This window comes from Tursiops truncatus, chromosome 10 (genome assembly GCF_011762595.2).
Source record: "Tursiops truncatus isolate mTurTru1 chromosome 10, mTurTru1.mat.Y, whole genome shotgun sequence".
Classification (NCBI taxonomy): domain Eukaryota; kingdom Metazoa; phylum Chordata; class Mammalia; order Artiodactyla; family Delphinidae; genus Tursiops; species Tursiops truncatus.
The window spans coordinates 39,929,395-39,953,151 of record NC_047043.1 but is presented as its reverse complement, the minus strand read 5'-3'; the positions used below and the strand labels follow the sequence as shown (position 1 = coordinate 39,953,151).

General features: G+C 55.0%; 3 protein-coding genes and 1 long non-coding RNA gene across 13 annotated transcripts in view; 1 reads left to right on the top strand and 3 right to left on the bottom strand.

The window, feature by feature from the left end:
• Nucleotides 1-310: 310 nt before the first annotated feature.
• On the bottom strand, nucleotides 311-8,761 carry RGL2 (ral guanine nucleotide dissociation stimulator like 2). 2 transcript variants are annotated; one of them, XM_033864433.2, is made up of 18 exons: nucleotides 8,052-8,761; nucleotides 7,618-7,829; nucleotides 6,267-6,350; nucleotides 5,833-6,011; nucleotides 5,652-5,702; nucleotides 5,265-5,562; nucleotides 4,743-4,994; nucleotides 4,557-4,660; nucleotides 4,379-4,463; nucleotides 4,227-4,295; nucleotides 3,985-4,059; nucleotides 3,367-3,399; nucleotides 3,125-3,246; nucleotides 2,933-3,028; nucleotides 2,739-2,850; nucleotides 2,340-2,630; nucleotides 1,367-1,481; nucleotides 311-1,262 (listed from the first exon to the last, which is right to left on the bottom strand). In XM_033864433.2, the coding sequence occupies exons 2-18, from the start codon at nucleotides 7,786-7,788 to the stop codon at nucleotides 1,051-1,053; spliced, it is 2,349 nt and encodes a 782-aa protein (XP_033720324.1). In that variant the 5' UTR covers nucleotides 7,789-7,829; nucleotides 8,052-8,761; the 3' UTR covers nucleotides 311-1,050. The 2 variants fall into 2 exon arrangements, with proteins under 2 accessions (XP_033720324.1, XP_033720325.1); XM_033864434.2 differs by having other exon boundaries at nucleotides 1,095-1,262; nucleotides 1,402-1,481.
• A 153-nt stretch (nucleotides 8,762-8,914) lies between these two features.
• TAPBP (TAP binding protein) lies at nucleotides 8,915-19,651 on the bottom strand. 3 transcript variants are annotated; one of them, XM_019931404.3, is made up of 8 exons: nucleotides 19,374-19,651; nucleotides 19,072-19,242; nucleotides 18,578-18,838; nucleotides 11,817-12,215; nucleotides 11,073-11,414; nucleotides 10,887-10,982; nucleotides 10,722-10,759; nucleotides 8,915-10,030 (listed from the first exon to the last, which is right to left on the bottom strand). In XM_019931404.3, the coding sequence occupies exons 1-8, from the start codon at nucleotides 19,408-19,410 to the stop codon at nucleotides 10,019-10,021; spliced, it is 1,356 nt and encodes a 451-aa protein (XP_019786963.1). In that variant the 5' UTR covers nucleotides 19,411-19,651; the 3' UTR covers nucleotides 8,915-10,018. The 3 variants fall into 3 exon arrangements, with proteins under 3 accessions (XP_019786963.1, XP_004319475.1, XP_019786965.1); XM_004319427.4 differs by having other exon boundaries at nucleotides 10,893-10,982; XM_019931406.3 differs by lacking the exon at nucleotides 10,887-10,982.
• Nucleotides 19,652-19,784: 133 nt separating this feature from the next.
• Nucleotides 19,785-23,588, bottom strand: ZBTB22 (zinc finger and BTB domain containing 22). Of its 2 annotated transcripts, none has more exons than XM_033864435.2 (2): nucleotides 23,256-23,588; nucleotides 19,785-22,369 (listed from the first exon to the last, which is right to left on the bottom strand). In XM_033864435.2, exons 1-2 carry the CDS (start codon nucleotides 23,586-23,588, stop codon nucleotides 20,390-20,392), a joined length of 2,313 nt encoding a protein of 770 aa, XP_033720326.2. In that variant the 3' UTR covers nucleotides 19,785-20,389. The 2 variants fall into 2 exon arrangements, with proteins under 2 accessions (XP_033720326.2, XP_033720327.1); XM_033864436.2 differs by lacking the exon at nucleotides 23,256-23,588 and adding an exon at nucleotides 23,032-23,127.
• LOC109549343 (uncharacterized) overlaps nucleotides 23,181-23,757 on the top strand; it is a 43,985-nt gene continuing 43,408 nt past the window's right edge. For 3 of the 6 annotated variants that reach the window (XR_004528454.2, XR_012334515.1, XR_012334514.1), the window contains exon 1: nucleotides 23,182-23,334. This is a non-coding gene — a long non-coding RNA (uncharacterized lncRNA). Of the gene's footprint in view, nucleotides 23,335-23,610; nucleotides 23,745-23,757 lie in introns of those variants that run through there. The other 3 variants (XR_012334513.1, XR_012334512.1, XR_012334516.1) reach the window with 2 other exon arrangements.

The window sequence follows — 23,757 nt, the reverse complement described above, 5'->3', positions numbered from 1 at the left end:
AAAAGGGCATTTACAACACAATAATTTCAGGGAAAGTGAGTTTATTGAAGAACTCACAATTCTCTGACCCCAGAATGAAACATGGTGACCCTCCTTTGCTATGATTTCTTGTCATTCTCAAAATAGCCCTGGCACATTAGTTCTTTTTAGTCTCTTTCTTCCTAGAATTTGAGTGTAGCTTAAACTGATTTAAAGCCCCAGCACATAATGCATTGTAATATGTAAGGTCTCCCAGTTTGTACATTGTCCACAAAGTTGTTCTTCCATTTCTTTGTCCTAAAATTGTTTCTTACAAATTCAGAGTCAGGGGTGTTCTTCATGCTGATCACTTTAATTGGGATGGCTAGTACTTGACATGGGTTTGTAGCAACTGAGGAGAAAAATGTAAGAGCAAATAAAGGGACCAGGGATGGCGAGGTTGCTGGGGAGGAACAAACCATTCTGAGGAAACCGTTTCCACCAAGTCCTTGCTTCCAGCTCTTCATGGATAGAGAACATTGGGCCCCTCTTTTTCCACGGTGTCTACCTTCAGCCAACTCCCCACCCCCACTCCAAGCAGCTAGTTCGTACACACTGCAAGGACGGGAGTAGAGTTCAGGTAGTGTTTTGGTTTATTAGTGTTGTCACAGTGACAGGAACCCCCAGACTAGGAAGAGGAACTCCTACTAGAACCTTTTTCTTACCATTCCCTTCCCTGGGGCTCAGAGCCTCTAGGCTTTTCCTTTCCCCCTACTTCCAGGCCTTTCCTTGGCCCTTAGCATGTTAGGATGTGGCCAGGAATCAGAAACGGATCCTTTTCCCAGCACTAGCTGTGTGCTGCATTCATGGAAAGTGGGAAGCTATACACAGGTATCCGTCTTGGGTACCAAGATTACCAGTTCCCATAGGGCTGGATCTCGGCTGGCTGGTAAACCAGTGGCGCTTCACTGCCCCAGGGTGGTTGGCCATCCTTCTGGATTTTTCCCCAGTGCGGCAACTGCCACCATTCAGGATGGCTCCCCACATCTGGCACGGCCACCATGAGTTCTAGGAGCCAACAGGGCTTCGTCCTCAGAACAGTGCTCGGGCAATCTTCCTCCCTTTGGCCTTGATCCTGGGAAAAGAACCCCCTCCTCCCTCACTTGGGGGAGTTCCCGAGGCAGAAGGGCCACTGGCACGGCCCAGTGTAGCAGTGGAGGGCCGTCGCCGCTGCCGCAGGAGGAAATCGAGTGAAGCTCCATCCATAGCGTAGAAGACGTTAGCCGAGGGGGGGATGGTCAGCTCTGTAGGTTCAGAAAGGGTGTCAAACACAAACACAGTCATTCCCCGCACAACCCCCCGGATGTGGACGCACTCTCCTCCAGAGTCTGCCCTCCCAGCCTCTGACCTCGCTCCCCTGGGAGCAGCTGCACTAGCTCATACTCTGAAGCCACCGCAGAATCACGATTGTTTTTCTTAAGGACACGACTGATGACACTTGGAGCCTTGTCCTGGCTTGTCACCTGGCAGGACAGTAGACCAAAAGAGCAATCAGTTGGCCATGATGACCTGTGCTTTCCATTTTTCCAACCCTAGCCAGTAATCCCAACCAGAAAAGGTTACCCGCACCCAAACTTTCAAGCGAAGAGGGAAACCCAACATGGTGGCTCCCTGTACTCCATCCGCCAGCCCACATAGTTGCTGGGCTACTTCCTGCTTCCTGTGGGGAAACTGCTATTGGTTCTGAAAATCTAATACAGCCACCCAAAGTTCAAGGTGCACCAGCAAAGTAACCTTCAAAAGAAAACATGGTCGCTGGGCTTCCCTGGTGGCGCAGTGGTTGAGAGTCCGCCTGCTGATGCAGGGGATGCGGGTTCGTGCCCCGGTGTGGGAAGATCCCACATGCCGCGGAGCGGCTGGGCCTGTGAGCCATGGCCGTGAAGCCTGCGTGTCCAGAGCCTGTGCTCCGCAGCGGTAGAGGCCACGACAATGAGGGGCCCACGTACCGCAAAAAAAAAGAAAACATGGTTGCTAAAACCAAAGGTCAATTAAAAGTAAAAACAGGGCTTCCCTGGTGGTGCAGTGGTTGAGAGTCCACCTGCCGATGCAGGGGACACGAGTTCATGCCCCGGTCCGGGAAGATCCCACATGCCGCGGAGCGGCTAGACCCGTGAGCCATGGCTGCTGAGCCTGCGCGTCCGGAGCCTGTGCTCCGCAACGGGAGAGGCCACAGCAGTGAGAGGCCCGCGTACCGCAAAAAAAAAAAAAAAAAAAAAGTAAAATCATCCTCCCATTTGGCTATTGACATCTAAGACATCATCTATCTCTAGTCCCTCGGGGCACCATCCTTCACCCCACCTCCCAGCCCACAGCTCCCTCACCAAGATGCTCTTGTAGACACTGCCGTCTTCCCCCAGCTCCATCTGGACTCGGATGATGCGGCAATCAGAGGCCCCTGGCCCAGGCCCCCCTCCCCCATATCCAGGCCCCCTGGAGGCCCCTTCTGCACCCCCACTGAGCGGGGAGCCACAGGAGGCTGAGCGGCGGTGACCTCGAGAAGGCCTCGGGGAGGAAGCTGGGGGAGAGAGGTGGCTGGGGTCAGCGGGACTCTGCAGGGCTGGAGTGCTTTCCAGGGCGGAGTCCAGAGATGAGACAGACGGCCACTTCATGTGCTGGGGACAAACGACACAGGGAACTGGCACGAAGGCAGGGAGGTCAAGGAAGAAGGATTCACGAAGTCAGGGTCAGTGTTGAGGTCAGAGGTCAGGAGCGGAGCTCACCTGGGCCAGCCGGGTCAGCAGTGGAGCGGGGGTTGCAGGCACCTCCTCTGCCCCCACATTCGGCCAGTCCCAGGAGACAAGGGGTGTGGGACCTCCAACAGAACCCAGCACCCTGGAGTGGCAGGACATTGGGAAGGTCAGAGGGAGAAGGACAAGTCCCCAAGAGACCACCCTCCAACCACTGACTCCCTCACTCTGTCCACTGCGAGATGACAAGCGTTGGCCGAAGCACCCGCGGGGCAGGAGGGTCACTGCTACTGGATGGCTCCACCTCACAGGACACCTGATGGCTGGGGATGGGGGCAATGGGCAGAGGTCAGTGCATGACATACTGACCCCCATGCCCAGCCTGAGCCCTGGAGTCCCAACCGCACCCAGCCAGTCACCTCTGGGCCTCTGTCAGTGGCCGGAGCCCCTGTAGCCACCGCTGGATATCGGGGTCAGGTCGGAGGTCATAGCCACGACATTTGTTCTGGAGCTGCCTCAGCTCAGAAAGGACAGCAAACTCCTAGGAAGGAGCCCACAGACTGCAGGCGCCAAAATTCAGGAACCCCTGACTCTGCCCTCCTCTCCCCTTCCTGGGATGTAGCTAGGGACAGCTAGCATCCAGCCCAAATGCTCCCCTCACCTTCCTCCGCTTGTCAAAATTGATGTATCCGTTCTGCAAGGATAAAGGGGATGGGGTGAGGGTCCCAACCCTGCCACAGAGAGAACATCCCCTCTCCCAAACACTCACTTCACTCAGCCTCTCTGACTCCTCTGGCCCTCCCCCTCCTCCCCCTCTCATCCATCATGCCCCAAGACCCCTACCTTACCCTTTAAATAGAACATCATGGGTCAAAATTGTGTCCACTTTACAGTTGAGAAAATTAGAGCTCAGAAAAGATAAGGAACTTGCCCAAGATCCCAGTATTGATTTATTTAGCAAACTATATATGCTTACATCTCAGGCATGTTCTGAGCACTCGCCAAACGTTAATTCATTTAACTCTCATAATAAAAGGTTGATGTAGAGACGTCACTAGTTTCCCATTTACAAATCACTAAGGCACAAGGAGGTTAAACAAACTTGCCGAAGTAACAGAGTCCTGGCAGTGCTTCTGCCTTGCAGCCCCTTCTGGAAGGAGGTCTGTCTGACCCTGAGGCCTACTCATTCCATTATCGCAATGCGCACACACACACACACACACACACACACACACACACACACACACACACACACACACACACACACACACACACTGACCTCCAGCTCATCCTTGGAGGCTGCGTCCAGCATCACAAGGTCCTTCAAGAAGGTGCCAAGGTATGGGACCACACCCTGAGATCAGAGGTAAGAGTCAGTCACCCCTGCCATTGATCCAAGGGCCCTCCATCTCTCCGCACTTTCCTATCCCATTGCCTCAGAGAACAAGTTGAATTCTCCTCACGCTGCTGTGCCTCCTCTTCCATCCCTCAGACTGCTTCCACCCCCAACTAGTCACTCACCCCACCCCGGGAGCCAGACCTCGGGGACTTCTTGGAATTTGGCTCCAGAGAAGGCTGCAGCTTCACCTCCTGGTGGTGACAGAACAAGGAGACATGGGGGTGGGGGTGGGGGGGTGGGGGGGATGTCTGGGAATGCTGGGAACAGGCCTCACCTGCAGGAGGAGCTCCCGGCTCTGGGAATAATTATCCTCCTCGGAGAAAATCTGGCAGAGGCTGGAAAAGACTCTGAGGCTGTCCCTGGGGAGCAGGAGGCAGTGGTCTTGAGGAGGGGCCTGGCTCAGTTGCCCCCCTCCCAGCCCTTACCCGACTCCAGTGCCCCATCCTCCCCACCTGGCTGCTTCCCCCCAGGCTGCCCGAAGCCTGTGGATGGGGCTGGATTGCAGGGCCGACACCACAGCATACACTGAAGAGAAGTTTCGGAGCAGACGGCACTCCTGTGGGGTTCACAAGAGGGGGCCGCAGCTGTGGGCCTCTTTCCACACCACAGTCCCTAGTAGGGCCGAGCCTCTCTCTTACCTCTGCCACACGGATCCACTTCTCCAGCAGTCGGGCCCTCTGGGGGGGACGGAGTGGCCGTATGGTCACCTCCCCAGGCCCCTCTCCGGTTGAGGTAGCCCCCAGGACAGAGCTGACCACTGCCCCTGCCACCTTGTTGAACTGTATGACAGTAGCCCGGACAGACGGGCAGAGGTGGGAATGTCCTGGCCGGTCTCTGTGACCCCACAGGCCCCCCAGGCACTGAGAGGGGACCAGATTGAGAAATAGCTCCTGTGGGGCAGAGGTTAGAGGTTAAAGTTTGTAGTCAAGTGAGGTCAGCCTTCCAATATCGGGGGTGTGAGGATCTCAGGTGGCCAAGGAACCAGAGGGGCACAGGGTTTGAAGGGCAACAATCAAGAGGAAAGGGGGCAAGGTCAAAACTGGGTGGGCGAAGGAGACTGGGAGCTGGATCAGGAAGGATTGGAAGCACGCTAAGGATCTGGAGTCAGGGACAGGTTAGTAGGGGGCAGGGGGCAGGGGGGTCAGAGATCAAGGTCTCACCGCATCTAGCAGGGTCAGCTGTTCGGCCAAGTGGTCAGCGAGGAACACCAGGACATCCGTGGGGTCAGCAGGGGGATCGCCGGGGAGGGCCAGGGGCTTAGGAAGTTCGGGGGTCTGGGGGTCCACCCGGGACCGGAGGTTGCGGATGAGGTCAGCGCCGCCCCCCCCAACACCCTCCCCTGCTGCATACCCTGTCCGAAGCAAGAAGCTCTCAAGCCGGTCAATCTGACCCTTGACCTCAGAGCCAAAATCCTCAGGGTGAGAGGCCAGCCAGGTTGACAGTACAGAGATGGCTACCCTGGGAGAAGTGGAATCCGCCAGGGGTCAGATGTCAGGCTGCAGCCTGGGCGGAGGGAACTGTGAGGTTAAGAATCAGGGGTCACTCACCCTTTTGTCCTCTCTAGCTCATCAGTAGGATGAGATTCAAGGGCTTCCAGCCTGGGGAGTGGAAGAGATTCTATCTGTCCATTTTTTCCAAAATGCTAGTGGCTTTGACTATTTGGGCGGGATATTCCGGCTTTAGAAAGTCCAGACATGTCAATGACCCTTGGCCCCTTATGACCCTGACCTGTCAGCCATAAGCCCTAGCAGGGCAGGCGTGGAGGTGAAGGCCCGGTGAGTAGCCAGGAAGGCTGCCGTGAAGGTCACGTCAGTCCCTGATGTCCGGGTGTCCAGCAGGTGTCTGACCAGGGCCTCCAGAGTGCCAGCTCGGAGCCTCCGGAAGGAACGCGGGGGAGGCCTCGGGGCCTGGGGGAGACAGAGGGCCAGTCACTGACCCTTTTTTCAACTCTGCCCCTAGATATCTGGGGGAAATCCCAGACCTAGGAGATGATCCAGGCTCACTGTATTAAGATTCAGAGAGGGCAAAAGACTTGACCTAAGTCACACAGCAGAGTGCAGTCTGCAAACTTCCAACCTGGCACTCTGGCCAGAAAGTTGGCCGGAGGAAGGGGAACTGGGAGGTGGAGGGTCAGAGGTGTGAAGTCAAAGTTATGATCTCACCAAGGGATCAACAGACCGATACTGGCGACTTGTGACAGTAAAGGTGGCACCATCCTCCTCCTCGTCCCAGACAGACACAGGGGCCTGGAGGAGCAAGGAAGGGGAGGTCAGACAGTTCCCCACCATACCCCACTGCCCAACCCTCAGCCCCAGGCCCTACTCCTCCCTCTGTACCCCTCACCTGTTGCGGCGGGGGACAGTACCAGCGAGTACGAGGGGTGGGGGGGACTGGTGACCCCAGGTCTCCCCCACTGGGGCCCAGACAGCCCCCCGCAAGCCGCCTCAGGGCCCGGTGGAGTCTAGGGGTTTGCCGTGGGGGGCTGGATGGAATGCAGGAACCCTGGTCCTGGAGACCGCTGTAGCCCCTTCCCCCCAGAGCTGAACCCCAGAACAGCGGAGAATCAAGGTGCAAAGGGTAGGAGACGGGAAGCGAGAGAGGCAGAAAGCCTGAGGCAGAGACCTTGAGAAGCTGAAACCTCAGTCACAGGCACAGCCGCATGCTCCGCCCTCCCCCGCAGGAACTGACCAAGCCCAAAGAGTTAGTCCTTCCCCTTAGCCCCCTTTCCCCGGGTCCCTCAGCCCTGGAGACCCCCCTCGAGGTGGCGGCTCTGATCCCAGTACAGGAAGAAGGGGAAGTGGGGATGATGTGGGGGAAAGACTCAGAGTGTCATGTGACCCAGCCCCTCCCCCAACCGATCCCGAAAAACCAGCCCTGCTAGTCACCCAGCCCTCACCCAGACTCTGGACCCAGGAGTCCAAAGCCTCGGGGCCTCAAATCCAACTTTTGGCGCCTCCCGAGGCCCCAGTCATACTCCTGGCCACCGCCATTAGTCCCGGAGAAAAGCAGGTGACCACCCGCCACTCAGCCCGGGATGGTCCCTCCAAGGTCCAAGAACCTTGGCTTCGCGCCTCCACCGAGAGCCCGGCAGGAGAGGGGGGAGGGGTCACGAAGTCAAAGGGTTCCCTCCCCAATCCCGGAATCAGAGGAGCGGGTTACTGTGGAAACAAACCCCTCCCCGCCAAACAAAAACAGGGAGGGAGACAGGGACCTAGACACCAAGCCCAGAGAGACGGGCACACTCGGGCACAGGCGGAGAGGGCCAGAGACCCGCAGGACAGCCAGCCAGACGCTCCTGGCAGGAACAGGGCAGGTTCCTGCGGGCAGGTCCTGAGTCACACTGCGGCACAGAACCACAGAAACGCCGGGACTCCCCGCAGCGGGGAGACAGGCAGACACCAGCGAGAGGCGCGGAAGTAGCTGAGGCAGGAAGAGATGAAGGGACACAGACACCAAAAGGTGGAGAGTCTCAGAAATATACACGCCCCCTACCTCCCACCTCCCGCGTCTCACCTCGTCGTCTTCTTCTTCCTCCTCCTCCTCCTCCTCCTCCTCCTGCCCCCCGCCCACGCCCCGGCCACCTGGGCCCCCACCCTCTTCGGGGTCTCGACTCCGGAAGCTGCTCAGCACGACTCCCCCGGGGGGGCTCGTGTCCCAAAACAGCCGCAGGGGCCGCGGGAGCATGGCCGAGTGAAGGAATCAGCGGGGTCGGGCCATGGGGGCTCCTGGGGAGAGACAGGAGGGGTCAGGTGGAGAGTCAGGTGGACGCGGGGGATCCGGAGGGGACGTAAGCGGGTGGGTTCTAGGTAACCGGATGGGAGTCCTGAAGGGACTGGGCGGGGGGGAAGGAGGGATACAGGGGTGGAATATGGGGGGCCTTGCATTTTGGGGATGAGGGGGTCACGAGTACGGGAACGGGCAGGGTCACAGGGTGCTCTGGCTCTGACCTGCTCAGGAGGGGTGGGGGCAGCGAGGGTCCCGGGCCGCTGTTCCCGTAGGTCTCCGGCCCCTGATCAAGTTCCCGGACCGAGTCCCTTCCCTGGCTTTTCCGCACCCCCTTGTACCCCACCCCCTCGCCAGACTCCCGGGCCCTCCCGCCCTTTCCGCTCCCCCCACGTCCGCCCGCTCCGCGAGCAGGAGCCAAAAAGGGAAGGAAGTGAGGACAGGAGCCAGGGCCGCGGACGAGAGGAGCGCTAGACACTCAGGGGCCGGGACCCAGGAGCCCGGGTCTCCAGCTCCGCTGTCCTCGGGCCCCCCGGACTCGGGGATCCTGGAACCCAAGTCGCCCCGCACTTAACTGATATAAAGATTTCAGTCTCCAGCCCCCGGAGAAGGGCAGGAGCCAAATTTGACATTCCTCTCCCCTAACACAACCACTAGGCTAAAACTCCCGCGGGAAGCGTTTTAGGCGGGGACGGACACAGTTACTCCAGCCCGCGGGGTTCCACTCCCACCCCCACCCGCGCGTGTAGCGGGCCGAAATCCACTCCGGCTTTTCCTGAGAGCCCTGGGTTCCCGCCCCCTCGGAAAGGGGCGGAGCAGGAAGCCGCCACGTCCGGTTAGGGACTCGGCGCTCGGGGGTTTCCGACGCCAGGGCCTGGATCTCGGTTCACGTACTGTCACCCCTCTAGGGCCGGCTTCTTCAGGGCGTCCTGTCCGCCATTAGTGGCGCCCGACCCCAATCAGTTCCGAAGGGGGATTGGGTGCAGCCGAGGCATTTGAGAGGCGGGGTCGTTGGAAGGAACCACACGCGATTGGAAGTGTTCTCGCGCTTGCAAAGGGGATCCCTGGGGAAGAACTAAGGCACCCGTTGGAAGCACTGAACAAGTTTATTCCCATACGATTAGACCCGCTCCCCGCGTCAGTCTGGCCGACCGTCCTGACCTTCGGAGGTCCCTAAGCCGAGCCGCTGCTTCCTTCCTCCAATAGTTATTTGATCCAACACCTGCTTTTGAATTCTTAGGACGCAAAAAGACTAACGTCTTATATTGAGCGCCCTCCAGCGGGCGCCAGGCCCTGTGCCGGCGCGGGGGATACACCAGGGGACGGACAGGCTCATCCTCGCCTTCGAGGAGACGACAGTCCGGGCAGGGAAACAAGCATTTAACAACGACTCGCACAATCACTTAAATACAACCGTGGTGAACCGCACAAGAGGGACACGCGGCGATCTGAGGGAATGACAAGGCTGACCTGGTCTGGAGCCCAGGAAGGGCGAGGATGGACCAGGCAGAGGGAACAGCGCTCTGGGACCCAGGGAGGGTGGGAGGCTATTGAAGAAAAGGATCAGCCGTAGGTGTGATAAGCATTGAGAAGAGGGCCGGAGAGAGCACGAGGCGGGCTTGAAGAGGTAAGCAGTGGCTGGAGCGCAGGGATACACAAGCCAGGACAAGAAGAATGGATTTTGCCTCTCGAGCACCCGTTTCTGTCCCAGAGGTCCCTGAGACTATTTCAGGGGGTATGCGAAGTTTGGGCTATTTTCATAACAATCGCAAACTGTTATTTGCCTTTTCATTCTCATTCTCTAAAAAACGTACAGTGTTTTCCTGAAGCTACATGACGTGTATTGACATCGTCCCCACAGCTAATGGAACGTGTGCTTGTGTCTTTCTGTGTATTAAATTGTTCTCAGTTTTAAGTTCTAGTACAATAAATATCTATAGTTTATAACCCACATAAGCAAAAGCTCTGTAGGGTCCTTGATAATTTTTAAGAGGTCCTGAGAACAAAAATTTTGATAACTGCTGCTCTAGAGCCCTAAGAAGGTGAATGTCTTTTGTCTTTTCAGAAAGCAGCTGCTCACTGGAGAGAGACTGGAGGGGGCACGAACCAAGGGTATACAATTTGGGGGAGTTACTACAGTGGCTCAGACCAGAGATGATGGTGGCTTCCCCAGGATGGTGGTGAGTTGGCCTCACTGTGTTTTCTGGAAGAGAAGTAAAAAGGAGGTGAGGAATTCGGGGCAGGGTGAAGTGCTCATGGTCAATCCAGAGACAAATGAACATCATGGGCACAGAGGATGGCAGATGATAGAGGCTAACATTTTCTATGTTTTAAGCCTGGCACTGTGCCAAGTGCTTTTGCTCCTGCATCTTCCAGAGGAGATGCCCTTTCTCTTTTAATCATTCCAAGAGCCCTCTGAGGCTCTGCTGGCCGGAAGGGTAGCCACCACCCACTTGTGTCTGTTGAGCATTTGAAATGTGGCTAGTCCAAATTCAGGTGTGCTGCCAGTTTAAAATAAACTCCTGTTTTTGAGGACTTAGAATGGAAAAAACACTATAATTTCTTATACTGATGACATGTTGCCACGATAACATTTTGGATATATTAGATATCTCTTTACCTTTTTAAAGCAGTCCCTAGATTATATATTTAAATTTACGTATGTGGTTTGCATTATAATTCTATTGGACAGCACTGCCTAAGCAGTTTTTTTCCCCCTACACCCAAGGAAACTGAGGTGTAGCATGTTTGAGATGGCAGGATTTAATGCAGGTCTGTGTGAATTCCAAGTCTGGGTTCTGCCCACCAAGCCAGCAGCCTCCCTCCTGGGTGAGGAGTTGGGCAGAGGGGATAAAATGAGAAGGGAAAAATAAAGGAAGGTAGAGTGTTGTTACCTTTTCCACTGAATCCTTGGAAGTTGCCAGGTAGGCAGCTGTGGAGAGAAATTTAGAAGGGATGGGATGGGGCAGTAGAAGGGCAGAGGGATGGGTGTCAGACTTCTTCTGGGAGGAGGAAGAGAATGTCTGCCAGTCAAGGGTCCCAGCCTGGGTGGGACTTACACTCACCAGCCCAGCCCAGCACGTTGATGAGCCCAAGGAGGAGAAAGGCAGACAGGAAGAGGCCTACGCCATCCTCCAGAGAGGGCCCAGAGAGACCTGGCAGGCAGAAGGAGCAAGAATGAGTCTGAAATTCCCAGGCACCTCTCCCCACACCCCTCCCCATTTCTCCATATTTCAGGCTCTTACCAGCTACCTGCAGGGTTACCTCGGCGCTGCGCCCCAAGGCGGGCAGGCTGGGGTGGTGGACACGACAGGCATAGCGTGCCCCATGCTGCCCGGTGGTGACTGGGGGTGGCTGCAGGTGTGCAGAGAGGCTCACGGAGCCATCTGAGTGATGGCTTAGGGCGGAGAGCCATCTCTGCCCCTCGGCCTTCTGAAAGCGACCCTCTGGGCCACCCCAGAGCTCCCACTCCACCTCCAGGCCCTCGGAGGGGTAGAAGTGGGACACGAGGCAGAGCAGCTCCGGGGGTGCCTCCCTGGGGGCAGCCCATATAAGAGGTGCTGGTGTCAGGGTCACCTTGGGGGGCTCTGGGGAGAGAGTAAGAAAGCAGCATGAGGGAATCAATCTACACCGTCCTCTCTCAGAGGCCCTCAGTGTGCCCTCTGGCTTCCCCAATACTGAGGGGTTCGGGTTTTCTCCTCCCAGGATGGGGAACCTGCCATCTCTCCATTGGTGTTTCACAGGAATCTCCATGCCAAAGCCCCCATTCTCAGGGACCCCTACTCCCTCAGATTTGGGAACCTTCATCCCAAAGCCGCTCAGATTCCCAGGGACCCTCTACCCATTGCCCCCCTGACTCTCAGGGACCCCCAATCTGTCTCCCTCTACTCACCCAGCACCCTTTTCTCCACCATCCTTCCCCCATCATGGTGTCCCCATAATCCCAGTGATCACCCTCTACCCACAGAGACCCCTGTCCCCTCACTCACTCTGTACGGCAAGCTCCAGGGTGGTCTGCCCTTGTAGGTATGGCAGGTGTACAGTAGCCAGATAGGTGCCCTCCTGGAAGGGCTGCACTGCAGGCAGCCAGAAGGTCCCATTTCCGGTCCACGGCCCCAAGGGCTCATCATCATCCCAAGCAGCAAATGCCACCGCCCCCTCTCGGGCAGCTGGCATTTGCCCACTCAGCCCAGGAGTTGCAGCCAGCATCAGGTGCCCCTTACCCAGGTGCTGGCGTCGCCATTCCAGCCCAAAGGGAGGGGGACCTGGGGCCAGAGAGGTAGCAGCCTTGGGGGTGGGGGGCGAGTAGGCGAAGCTCAGGTCCAGCAGGGCATCTTGTCCCAATCGGATGCGAGGGGTGGGGGTGTGAGTGAGGACAGTCAGCACAGCTGAGGAAGATGAGGAGAGGAAGGTGGGGAGGGGGAGAGGAAGAAAGAGAATAAAATAGAGAAATGGAGTTACGGGGGGGACTCGACTCTAATTTACCCACCCCTCTGATGACACCTCCTTTCTGACACTCACCATCTTCCAGCCCTCCCTGCAAATCCCCTTTGCCCTGGGACCGGGCGGGACCCAGTGAGACTCAGAGTGAGCAGAGAGGTCTCACGGTGAATAGAGGCAGTGAGTGGGTACAGCCCTTGAAGGCTGCTCGGAACATACAGCCCGTGCTGCACCAGCTCTGGGGTCAGCGGGATCTGAGTGTGCCCTGACACAACCTGAACCAGCCCACCAGCCTCCACGCCCACCTTTGAAGAGCCAGGCCCTTCTTGGTTTGCTGGTGAAGAAGTGATGATTCATGACTGTCAACCCTATGGTGCTATGCAGAGTATTTACTGACTCTGGAAGGTTCTGGCTCTAGACTAGACCTGAACACAGACATCTGTGATCTACTGAGGCAGTATATGCTGGTTGAGTGCCTGGAGCCTGGCTGCCCTGGTTAATCCCCACTCTGCAGCTATTTATATGGCCTTGGAACAGTTACTTTACTCTTCACTTTCTGAATCTCCTAAATAGGGATAATAATGATGATAGTACCTATCCCATGAGGTTGTAGTGAAGGTTAAATCATTTAACACCTGCTACTCAGACATATGCAGTTCCTGATTCTGGATAACAAAGACATCTATATATGAAAGCTACTTAGAACAGTGCCTGGAACACAGTATGACTACAAAAGTGTTTGCTGTGATTACAGCCAACCATCTGCCAGACAAATGTAACGTGCCCCAACTCAATAGCATCTCTAGAACATTTCCCCACTCGGCTCCAATGCCCATCTTACCTGCCTTGACCAATGATCACCACCAGCCCCCAGGCGCTAAAGGCAAGCATTTGGAGTCCCTAAGACTCCTTCTTCTAATTAATTCATTCAACTAATATTTATTGAGCACCTAGGATGTTCACGGTTGACGAGAGTGGTAAACAAGACAGGCAGCCCCTGCCTTCAAATTGTGTAGGAGACAGATTGCCAAATATAATGTGCTATGTGCTCTCCCCACCAGGCCCTAATTCTGTCTCCCAAATAGATCTTACATGTTTCCTACTCAAGTTCTTATCAATATACATTTGGACAATTACAACAGCCTCCTCTCAGGTCTCCCTATCCTCTATCAGTATCTCTCTCCCTTTCATTTCATCCTCCACACTGAAACCAAATAGCGTGGCTACAAATCTGATCTGGGCACTTGCCTGTTTAAAAATCCCAGCTACCTAGGAAGCCAGCAACTAAAGGCACACGCTGGAGCTAGATGGCCCGGGTTCAATTCCTAGCCCTGCTTCTTACAAGTTGTGTGTCCCTGGGCAAATTACCTAACTGCTCTGTGTCTCATATATCTTCATCTGTGACATGGGAATAACATCAGTACCTAGTTCTTACGGTTGTTGAGAGGAATAAATAAGATTATGCCTATAAAGTGCTTAGAACAGGAGCTGGCATATAGAAAATGCTTAGCTGTTACTATTTTCATTACTGTCATCATCATCATGATGGACTTGCTGGGTATCTTGGGAAAAGGACTTAATCTCTATTTTCCCCATTAGTCCAATGATCTAATCCTTGCCACCTTTTGTAGGAATCAAGTAAAATAACAGGCTTTTGGAAAAATGGCACACACACACACACACACACACACACACACACACACACAAAACTCCTGATGGTTCACTATCATTTATAAACTCCAGCTTTCACAGTACTTGGTAATCCAGCCCCCAACCCATCTTTCCAGACTTCTCTTGCACCCTAAGAACCAGCCACATAGAATCCCTTTCTTGCGACCAGCAGAAACTCTAGTCACTGGGCTTTTCTTTGCTTTGGTTCCTTCGGTTTCTAATGTCCCTCCCCCATTTTCTCCAACATCTAACTACTTCATGTCCTTCAGATCTGTTCCACTGCCAGAAATGTCTGGGTCTTCCAGGTAGAAGTAATTTTTTTCTCTTGTGGTTATTTTTTTATTTTTTTTTTCTTTTGCGGTACGCGGGCCTCTCACTGCTGTGGCCTCTCCCGTTGCAGAGCACAGGCTCCGGACGCGCAGGCTCAGCGGCCATGGCTCACGGGCCTAGCCGCTCCGCGGCATGTGGGATCTTCCCGGACCGGGGCATGAACCCGTGTCCCCTGCATCGGCAGGCGGACTCTCAACCACTGCGCCACCAGGGAAGCCTCTGTGGTTATTTTTATGTAATTTTTTTTCTTTTTTCTTCTTTTGGCCATGCCACGGGGCTTACGGGATCTTAACTCCCCAACCGGAGATTGAACCCCAGGCCCTCAACAGTGAAAGAGCAGAGTCCTAACCACTAGACTGACAGGGAATTCCCTATTTTTTTTTTTTTTTTTTTTTTTTTTTGCGTTATGCGGGCCTCTCACTGTTGTGGCCTCTCCCATTGCGGAGCACAGACTCCGGACGCGCAGGCTCAGCGGCCCAGCCACTCCACATGTGGGATCCTCCCGGACCGGGGCACGAACCCGTGTCCCCTGCATCGGCAGGCGGACTCTCAACCACTGCGCCACCGGGGAAGCCCCCCCTTTTTTTGTGTAATTTTCAATCCTAGCTTCTAAGGCCTATAAGGTTAAACTTCTCTGAACTTCATGGGATTGTTTTTGTTCAATAGAGTAAAAAAAAGTAAGCAATTTCATTTAGTTTATTAAAATCCAAAAATACAGTTTTGAATTGTAAGAATCAATCTGTAGGATTAATAAACAAAACCTAAAGGTTTTACAGTTCAACCTTAAGCTAACAGTGCTCTTTAATATGGGATTATGAAGCAATTTTAGACCTGCATCCCACAACCTGGACTCTGTAAAAATACAAATGTAAACACAACAGGGCCAGAACCTGTTGGTAAGGAAATTTCTACCTGTTTTGCAGCTTGTATTATATAGGCTTATGCTTTTCTGTTAAAAAGTGAATGGTAAAAACTATTATAAAATATTACTGGGGCTTCCCTGGTGGCGCAGTGATTGAGAGTCCACCTGCCGATGCAGGGGACATGGATTCGTGCCCCGGTCCGGGAAGATCCCACATGCCGCGTAGTGGCTGGGCCCGTGAGCCATGGCCGCTGAGCCTGCGCATCTGGAGCCTGTGCTCCGCAACGGGAGAGGCCACAGCAGTGAGAGGCCCGCGTACTATATATATATATATATATATATATATATATATATATATATTACTGAAAAAATTTAAACCCAAATCTAATCAAGCCTCTAGTTCTAACTACCAATTTATAGGAAATATGGAGGGAAAAGGAACAAAGGAAATGACAGGATGAGGAAACAATTGGCCAAATATAGAATGTGGGAACTTCTACAGAACAAATGACAAATCAATAGCATTTAAAGGGGTGGGGCAATTACAAATAAAAGAGACTTAAGAGACAAAACTGGGACCTCCCTGGTGGCGCAGTGGTTAAGAATTCGCCTGTCAATTCAGGGGACAAGGATTCGATCCCTGGTCCAGGAAGATCCCACATGCCACGGAGCAACTAAGCCCATGTGCCACAACTACTGAACCTGCACTCTAGAGACCGTGAGCCACAACTACTGAAGCCCGCGTGCCTAGAGCCCATGCTCCACAAGAGAAGCCACCGCAACGAGAAGCCCGCACACCGCAATGAAGAGTAGCCCCCACTCACTGCAACTAGAGAAAGCCCGCATGCAGCAACGAAGACCCAAGGCAACCAAAAATAAATAAATTTTTTAAAAAAGAGAGACGAAACTGTTATAGACTGAATGTCTGTGGTTCTCCCTCCCCCAACCCCCCCAATTCAAATGTTGAAGCCTTAACCCACAATGTGGCTGTATTTGGAGATAGGGACTAGGAGGAGGTGATAAAGTTAATGAGGTCATAAAGGTAGGCCCTAACCTGATAGAGCTGGTGCCCTTATAAGAAGAGGAAGAAACACCGCAGCTCTCTCTCTCCCCTCCACGTGGGGACACAGCCAGAAGGCAGCCATCTGTAACCACAAGGGGAGAGTTCTCACCAGACAACAGCCCTGCTAGCACCTTGATCTTGGACTTGATCTTGGACTTCTAGCCTCCAAAACTGAGAAAATAAATTCCTGTTGTTTAAGCCCCCTGGTTTATGATATTTTGTTTTGGCAGCCCAAGCAGCTGCAACAGCCAAATAGAATATATAGACCTCTTTTTTATCCTGACTGAAGCAAACAGACTGTAAAATAACATCATTGAGACAATCGGGAGAAATTTAATATGAGCCAGGAGTTAAATGATACTAAGGAATTATTGTTTGTTTTGTTAGGTATGATAATGCTATTGTGTGTGGGGGGGGGGTTGTTAAAGTCCTTATATGATAGAGATGCTTACTGAAGTACTTATGAGTAAAATAATACGATGGGATATACTTAAAAATACTTCCAAAAAAGAACAGAAGTTTGGGGGAGGATAGGTAAAGCAATTTGGTAAAATGTAATAACTATACAAGTAGATAATGGGTATATGGGGGGTTCATTTTACTGTTCTCTACTTTAGTGTGTCATTGAAACTTTCTATAACAATTTTAAAAGAACGATGAGAATTAAATACTATACACACAAGTATATTACAAAAGTATATTTCTCAAGAAACATTTTAGAGTATTTGACAACTAATTTGGTAAGAAATGAAGTATAAATGCATACTAGCAAAATTACTGATGATCTGTGACCCTGGAAAGAGTTCATTTTTAACTTTACATTGAAACAACAACTTTCACATTCTTAAATCCCTAATCAAGTAGGAATGCTTGAAAAGGAGGGCTGAACACAGCAACTAGTTTTCACCCCTGGTGGTGGGTGAGATGCAATAATTTTCTCTCCTGGGCACACGCCCCTGGCTCCCTATCTGCACTTCTTTTATGGTCCAAGTCACTTTCTACTCTACAATTACCCAAGACAAATCTGATGGGAACCTTCCTGAGAGTAGACTCTACATCCGATCACCTTTGTGACCCTTAAAAGTAACCAAGGCCACCCAGAGGTTCTGATTTAATTCATCTGGAATAAAACTCAGATTTCAGTATAACCTCCAAAAGGATTCTTATTTGCAGCCTGGACTGAGAACTACTGGGCCCTAATTTATTCTTGGTGATAATAAATATTTAATCAGTGAATAAATTAACAAAGTGTCTCGCTTGATTTTTACAACAATGGGAAGGCAGATGGGAAATAACCATCCACATTTTACAGTTGGAAAAGCATATTCAGAGAGAAAAGGACATTCTCACCCCACCTTGTGAAGCCAACAGCCTGGGAAATATTCCTACCCACTAGAGAGAGCTACTGTCCCCACAAGGAGCAGTTTGCCTCTGCCCCTGCCCACAGCGAGGTCTGGGGACTAAGAATGGAGGTGTAGGCAGATGTGAGGGTTTCAGGGTGGGTGCTGAGCCCCGTGGGTGATTCTCTCTCAGTGATGAGGGTGGCAGGGAGAAGGTACTGGGGAAGGGAGGGTGTAGGGCTCGGCTGGGGTTGACCAGCCGGTCAGGCTGTATTGTTTCCATAAAATCGCACAAGACTGAAGGAAGCCGAGGACTCTGTTAATATCCTACCTACCCTCTCGAGAAGACCTCCGAGAAATCCCAAATCCCGCTCATATCTTCCCCATTCTTGCTTTATCGGCCCACTCCCTCCCTGCGCCCCAGCCCAGCAAGGTGCCCGACCCCTGGGCCTCAAACTGCGTCACACAATGCAGTAAGTGGCCCTTGCAGCGGGAACCATTAGATCTGCCGCTTCCCTTCCACGCACTCAAGCCCACCATTCGGTGACCACAGAGTCAGGGCATCATCACGCGCCATAGGGAAGGGTCTGTCAAGGGAGGTCGACGCGCTAGAGCTCAAGAGCCTGCGCTTTGCTGGTTGCCGCAGTGCCGGATGTGGGCGCGGGTGGGGCGCGAAGGCTGTTTTTTTAAACTGGGTGAACCGCAAATGTGGGGGAGCCTAGCAAGATCTAGGAGGAAAGGTGCAAAAGTTCCTGTTTCTGAGACCCTCCCAACTCTGTCGCCTAGCGAGTTTCTTAAGGTCGGGTGTCAGGAACCCCCGCCTGGCTCCAAAGCCCCGCCCCAAACCGCACTTTTGTTTAAACTAGGCTGGGACTAGAAGAACCGGTAGAGACATCTTAACTTCAGCTGAACTGCTTCGATTTATAAATAAAGAAACTGAGACCCGACTAGGGAAATGACTCGCTCAAGTCCACATAGCGAGTTAACGGCTGATCTGGACCCTTAGAATCTACCCGTTTATCTCTACTTCCCCTCGGTAGCTACCTGTTGCCATGGTGATGAGAGCAGGCTCCGGCTGAGGCTCGGACTGTGGTCGAAGGAGGCTGGAGAGGCTGAGGACCGGGCTGGACATGCTGACCATGAGCCACCTCCCATCCAGGGCCCGCGGGCAGCTCTGCTCCGGGGTCAAGCCGCTGAGCCAGATCGCCGAGGCAGGAAGCGGGACGTAGTGGCTCATTTCGCAGCGTGGCGCGGGGGCGTCCCGCGGGTATCGCCTGAAGGCGGCCAGGAGGGTGCCCGCGGGGTCTGTGAGCACAGAGAGAGAAGTTGCTGCAGTAGAATCTCCGCCAGGAAAGGGGAGGGGAGAGCAGCGTCCAGGGAATTTTAAAGGTACAGACTACCCGGTAGCGAGAGATTTAAAAGTGATCCAGTTTCATTTTACAGAGGGGGAAACTGAGGCCCGAGGTCACTGTGAGACCTAAAGAGCAGGGGGTTTCGGTGGAGGCGACAGAGTTGGGAGCGAGTCCAGCATGACTCACCATGCACTTTGAGGTAGCGCTCTGGGTCGAGGTCCGGCCGGGGAGGTGGGCTCTCCGAGCTCTGGCGCAGCAGCAGTGCAGAGGGTTTCTTGGACAACCGGCCCCCGCCCGCATCCTCCACGAACCAGCACTCTATCACTGCGGGTCCCGCCGAGACGACGGTCGCCGTGCCTGGGGGTATGGGCGCGAGTGAGGGGACGGCCCCAACGTCAGGTGACCCGACCTCCTCCACCCCACCCCCAGACGTGGTGGCAGTCACCTCCCACCGCTTCCCTAGGCTAAGAGTCGCGGGGTTCGCTCACCCAGAGCCACAGCGAGGAGCAGGGACAGAGGCTTCATGGCGCCGCGATCTTCTCAGCTCCGAAGCCGGCTTTCCCCCTTTAACTTTCACTTTCACTTTCCTCCAAAGGCCGGCTGGAGGGGCGGAGGAAATCTCCGCTCCGGCTAGGGGAGGGCTCGGGGGAGGCAGGTGCTTCCTCCGCCGGCTGGGCAGGGATCCCGGAACATCCTCTCCAGTTCTGATCTGGGGAACTCAGCCCCTCCCAGCCCTCCTGAACCACCCAGCACCACAGAGTCCGGGAGCCTTCCCACACCAGAGGCACCCCCTCCTGTCCACCCCAACCCCGAATCCACTTCCCTGAGAACCCTTACTCCACCTTCCCCGACCTGGGCCAGGTCCCCAGCAAACACATAGGGGTTGTCGGGAAGGCAAATGAAATGACCAATAAATATTTTAATCACCGTTTAAAAAAAATAAGATTTAAAATAAAACCCTTGTACTCCTACGACTTACTCCTTGTCTCCACTCCCCCACTCCCCAGTGAGAATGGAGGTGGGGGACCCCCAAGGTGGAGGAAGAGGGATTAGGGTAGAAATAAGGGGCACATCCTTTTGGGGGCAGGGTATGTTCTAGGACAAGGGTGGGGCTCAAAGTCCTGGTCCCCACAACTACGCAAACACAGACTTCAGGTACAGACTACAACCACCTGACCCTCGACCCAGCGACTCCAGGATGCTCAACAAGTCCCCTCTCCCTCCCTCCCCCCCACCACTTGCACCCTACTCGGGAGCTGGGGCTTCAGTGTACCCATCTGAAGGGAAGGAAGGGCTGAGTTCCGGTGATACTTTAGGGAGGAGGGGCTGAGGAGTAGAAAGGGGTGGCCCATGGTGCGAGGCGGTTCCCTCTCCAGAATATATACAAGTCCATAGAGATAGGAAGACAGTAAGTGTGTTGGGACATCACCTACGGGCCACAGCGCCCCTGGCTAGTGATCCCTAATCCCTCTTCCCGGAAAGCTACCCCCCGTAGCTCGCCTCTTCAGTTTGCTCCTCCGCCCCCACTGAAGCCCATCTCCACCTTGTGGACGCTGGGCGGGGACCAGACCCGTCGACTGGACGGGGGCGTGGCCCCACTCGCCTCGTCGCCGCTGCCCCCGCCGCCGGGGGACTCTCTCTTGGGCTGCAAGGCTGGCCCGGTGGTCCCCCCGGGTCCGGGTCCGGCCCCGCCCCCGCCGCCTAGGCGGTGCCGGCGCTCACAATGTCCCCGATGGCGCATGAAACTGTCTCGCCACATGAACTTCTTGGCGCAGACGCCGCACTCGTAGGGCTTGAGGCCTGTGTGTGTCTTCATGTGCTCTGTCAGGTGATGCTTCATCTTGAACTTTTTGTTGCACACGGGGCAATCAAAGGGCCGCAGGTTGAGGTGCATGTTCACATGGCGATCTCGCATGCTCTTGTGGGAGAAGGCCTTTCCGCAGTGGCACAGAAAGATCTTATTTCCATCCCCACTGCCTGTCCCTCCAGGAGTCCCGCCGGTGCCACCCGGCATGCCCAGGGCCCCTGCCGATGTGCTCCCCAGGGTCACTGCCCCATGTTCAGCTTGGTTCCCTGGTGGCTGGCCTGGAGCCTGTGAGGAGGAGGAGGAGGATGAAGAGGATGGGAAGACCAGGATCTGGTTGCCTTGCATGTCCAGTGGAAGCAGGGGCCTCGAAGGATGGGAGGGAGCATAGGAGGAAGGGGTTGGTCCCCCTGAATCATCAAGCCCTGCCCCAGGACCCCCACCTTCATAGGGGCCAAAGTCATTGGAGGACTCACAGAAATTGACCTGCTCCTCTCCCTTGTCTGGAGGCTCAGACAGGGTCCGGACGTCACTTATGCTAAGGGTAGCCTCAGATCCTCCCCCTGGTGGCACCCCGGAGCCACCCCCCAGCTCTTCATCTTCATCATCCTCACAGGTCAACACCAAGTCTTCCTCCTCCTCATCCTCTTCCAGGTCTGGGTCTTGGGGAACGAGGGGCGCTGGTGCTGGGCAGTTTCCACCCCGTTTCACATATACCCAGTGTTTCTGCGGCACAATGCTGGGGGGTGCGTAGGTGGGCCGGCGGAGCCCAGCCCCAGGGACCACTGCACCCCTCCCATCCCCACCGTCATCACACAGCTCATCTGCCTCCAGCAGCAGCTTCCCAGAGGTAGCCCCCCCACTGCCAACCACAGGGGCGGGGAATACAGGGCCACCTCCTTGACGCTCCCTACTGCCCACTGCAGAAGCTGCAAAAGCCTCCTGGGCGGAAGATGAGAAATCAGTGGACTCCCGAGGGCTGAAATAGTTGCTGCTGCTGGGGGACTGATTCTCACTGGCCCGGCTGGAGGCATGGAAGCGTACGGATCCCACAGTGGCAGGGGCCACGGTGCCCCCACTCCCTGAGGTGACCCCAGCACCAGGGACAGTGACCGATGTGGCTGCAGCAGTGGTGATGGTGGTGGTGGTGGCTGAGGCCCGGCCCTCTCGGAGGAGTTCAGTGCACTTATCCACGATGTGCCACATTTGGAGCACAGACCCCACTGTGAGGAAGTTGACAATGTCAGCAGCGGCCATGCTGAGGCGACCAGTATAAGCTGAAGCCAAGACAGTCTCGAAGGCGCCTGGGTCCATGACGCTAGGCAGCGAGATGGAGGTCATGCCCTTGAGTAGGACCTGGTCGTGGAAGTAAGGGGAAGAGGCAGCCAGGACAGCACGATGAGCCCTGAACTCCCGTCCCTGCACTCGGATGGACACATCACAGAGCTGGCCCTGCAGCCGCTGCTGATTGAGAGACTCCAAGAGGGCACTGGTCACCTCGGGGAAGGACACGTGCACTACTGCCGCTGCAGGCAGGGGCAGTGGTGGTGGGGCCAGCGATAGAGGCAGGGGGAGTGCTGCCCCGCTGGGAGACAGGGGAGATGGCTCCATGGTGTGGAGGGAAGGGGTACCCCCCCAGCCACAGGAACAAGGGAAGGAGGAGGGCGGCCGGGGGGGTCTCTGGAAAGAAAGAGAGAAGAATGATAACAACCCATAATGACACAGCCCTTTACAGTTTAAAAACATGTTCACACATTATCTGAGTAACTCCCCACAGTGACACTATAAGGTAGGTATTCCTTTCAACTCCATTTGACAGATGAGGAAACTGAGGCTCAGAAAGATTAAGAGATTATCCAAGGTTACACCATTAAGTGGCAGCACCCACAAATGCAGGTGTCCTAACTCCAAATCCAGTGATCTTTCCTTGGACGTTACAGAAATAAGGTGCTCTTGGGGAGTGGGGTGCCTCCCCTCAGAAATTCCCATTTGCCTGAGAACCTGACTTTCCAAAATTTACCTTTCTGGGGTTTTGTACCCTTTTCTTGGGAGGGGGGCAGGTTGGCTCTGGTGTTGAAAACCACCCCTCTCTCCACTTCCCTTTAGGCCGTGCCCCCCCACCCCACGGCTCTCTCGCAGGCCACGCACCTTGCCCCCAGTTATCCCCAACCCCGCCCATTTAGGCCCCGCCCACCTCAAGACCCGCCCATGGCCTTTGGGCTCCGCCCCTTATCTACCCCCGCCCACATCGGACCCCGCCCCCTTCTGCTCCGCCCCAAGCGCTACTTCGACCTCCTCTCCCGCCCGGAAGGCGCCCCCCAACCCCGCGCGTCCCCGCTTACCGGGCCGCGCGCCCCCGGGCCCCCCCGCCCCTCACTCGGCGGCCAGAGCCGCAGCCTGGGCCCCTCCCGCCGCCATCTTGCGCCGACTCCCTCCGCCCTCCGCCTCCGCTCCGCCTCCCGCCCCTCAGGCTTTAAAGGCACAGGCGGGAACCCCGCCCGACCCGCTGGGCAATACTCGGCCGACTCGGCCACTTCTCCTTTAAAGAACAGCTTCTTCCTTCCACCTTAAGGGTACCAGGTCTCTTTCCGCCGCTGAGGACGCAGGACTCGGTTCGGCCGAAGTTCTCATTCCCCTTTAATTCGGTAAGCCTGCCTCTTCCCATTGGCGATGGGTCTAGGCCGCCGCTGCCTGGGCTCCGCCCCTGAGCTGTGGCCATTAGCGGGTTTGCGGGATCTAATCGCCCCGGTCTCCCAGCTTCTGACAGTCCCCCTGAAACCCCGCCCCCTACCTCCGGGCCTGGATTGGCTAAATAACCTTGCGTCGGCCCGTGATTGGCCTTTTTACTGCTACCGCTCGAAGTGAGAAAGTAAAGCGCGTTCAGGAGGCTGAAGTACATTTTTTCAGCGCCTGGCAGAGAGCAAAGAGAAGGCCTGAGGGCGAGAAAAACTCCGCGAGAGGCGTGCTGAAGGCAGCTGGAAAGGGCAGATCCAGGGCTATCCCGGGGGAACGGCTAACCCTGAGCCAGAGAACAGCTCATGCCAATCAGCAGCTGGTGAGAGCAGGAC

Bases quoted from the DNA above. Each gene is read 5' to 3' on its own strand.
- TAPBP (XM_019931404.3), bottom strand. From the start codon at position 19,410: ATGAAGCCTCTGTCCCTGCTCCTCGCTGTGGCTCTGG. The intron at 12,216-18,577 runs GTAGCTACCGAG...CATCTTCCTCAG, and splicing joins TCTCATCACCATGGCAACAG to CTGTGCTGACTGTCCTCACT. The intron at 10,983-11,072 runs GTAAGAGCCTGA...TCTGCCTGCCAG, and splicing joins GGTAACCCTGCAGGTAGCTG to GTCTCTCTGGGCCCTCTCTG.
- ZBTB22 (XM_033864435.2), bottom strand. From the start codon at position 23,588: ATGTACTTCAGCCTCCTGAACGCGCTTTACTTTCTCACTTCGAGCGGT. The intron at 22,370-23,255 runs GTGGAAGGAAGA...CTTTCTTTCCAG, and splicing joins AGAGACCTGGTACCCTTAAG to AGACCCCCCCGGCCGCCCTC.
- RGL2 (XM_033864433.2), bottom strand. From the start codon at position 7,788: ATGCTCCCGCGGCCCCTGCGGCTGTTTTGGGACACGAGCCCCCCCGGG. The intron at 5,563-5,651 runs GTGAGTGACCCC...CACTTCTCCCAG, and splicing joins GAGCTAGAGAGGACAAAAGG to GGTAGCCATCTCTGTACTGT. The intron at 2,851-2,932 runs GTGAGGGAGTCA...CTGCCACTCCAG, and splicing joins GTCATCTCGCAGTGGACAGA to GGTGCTGGGTTCTGTTGGAG.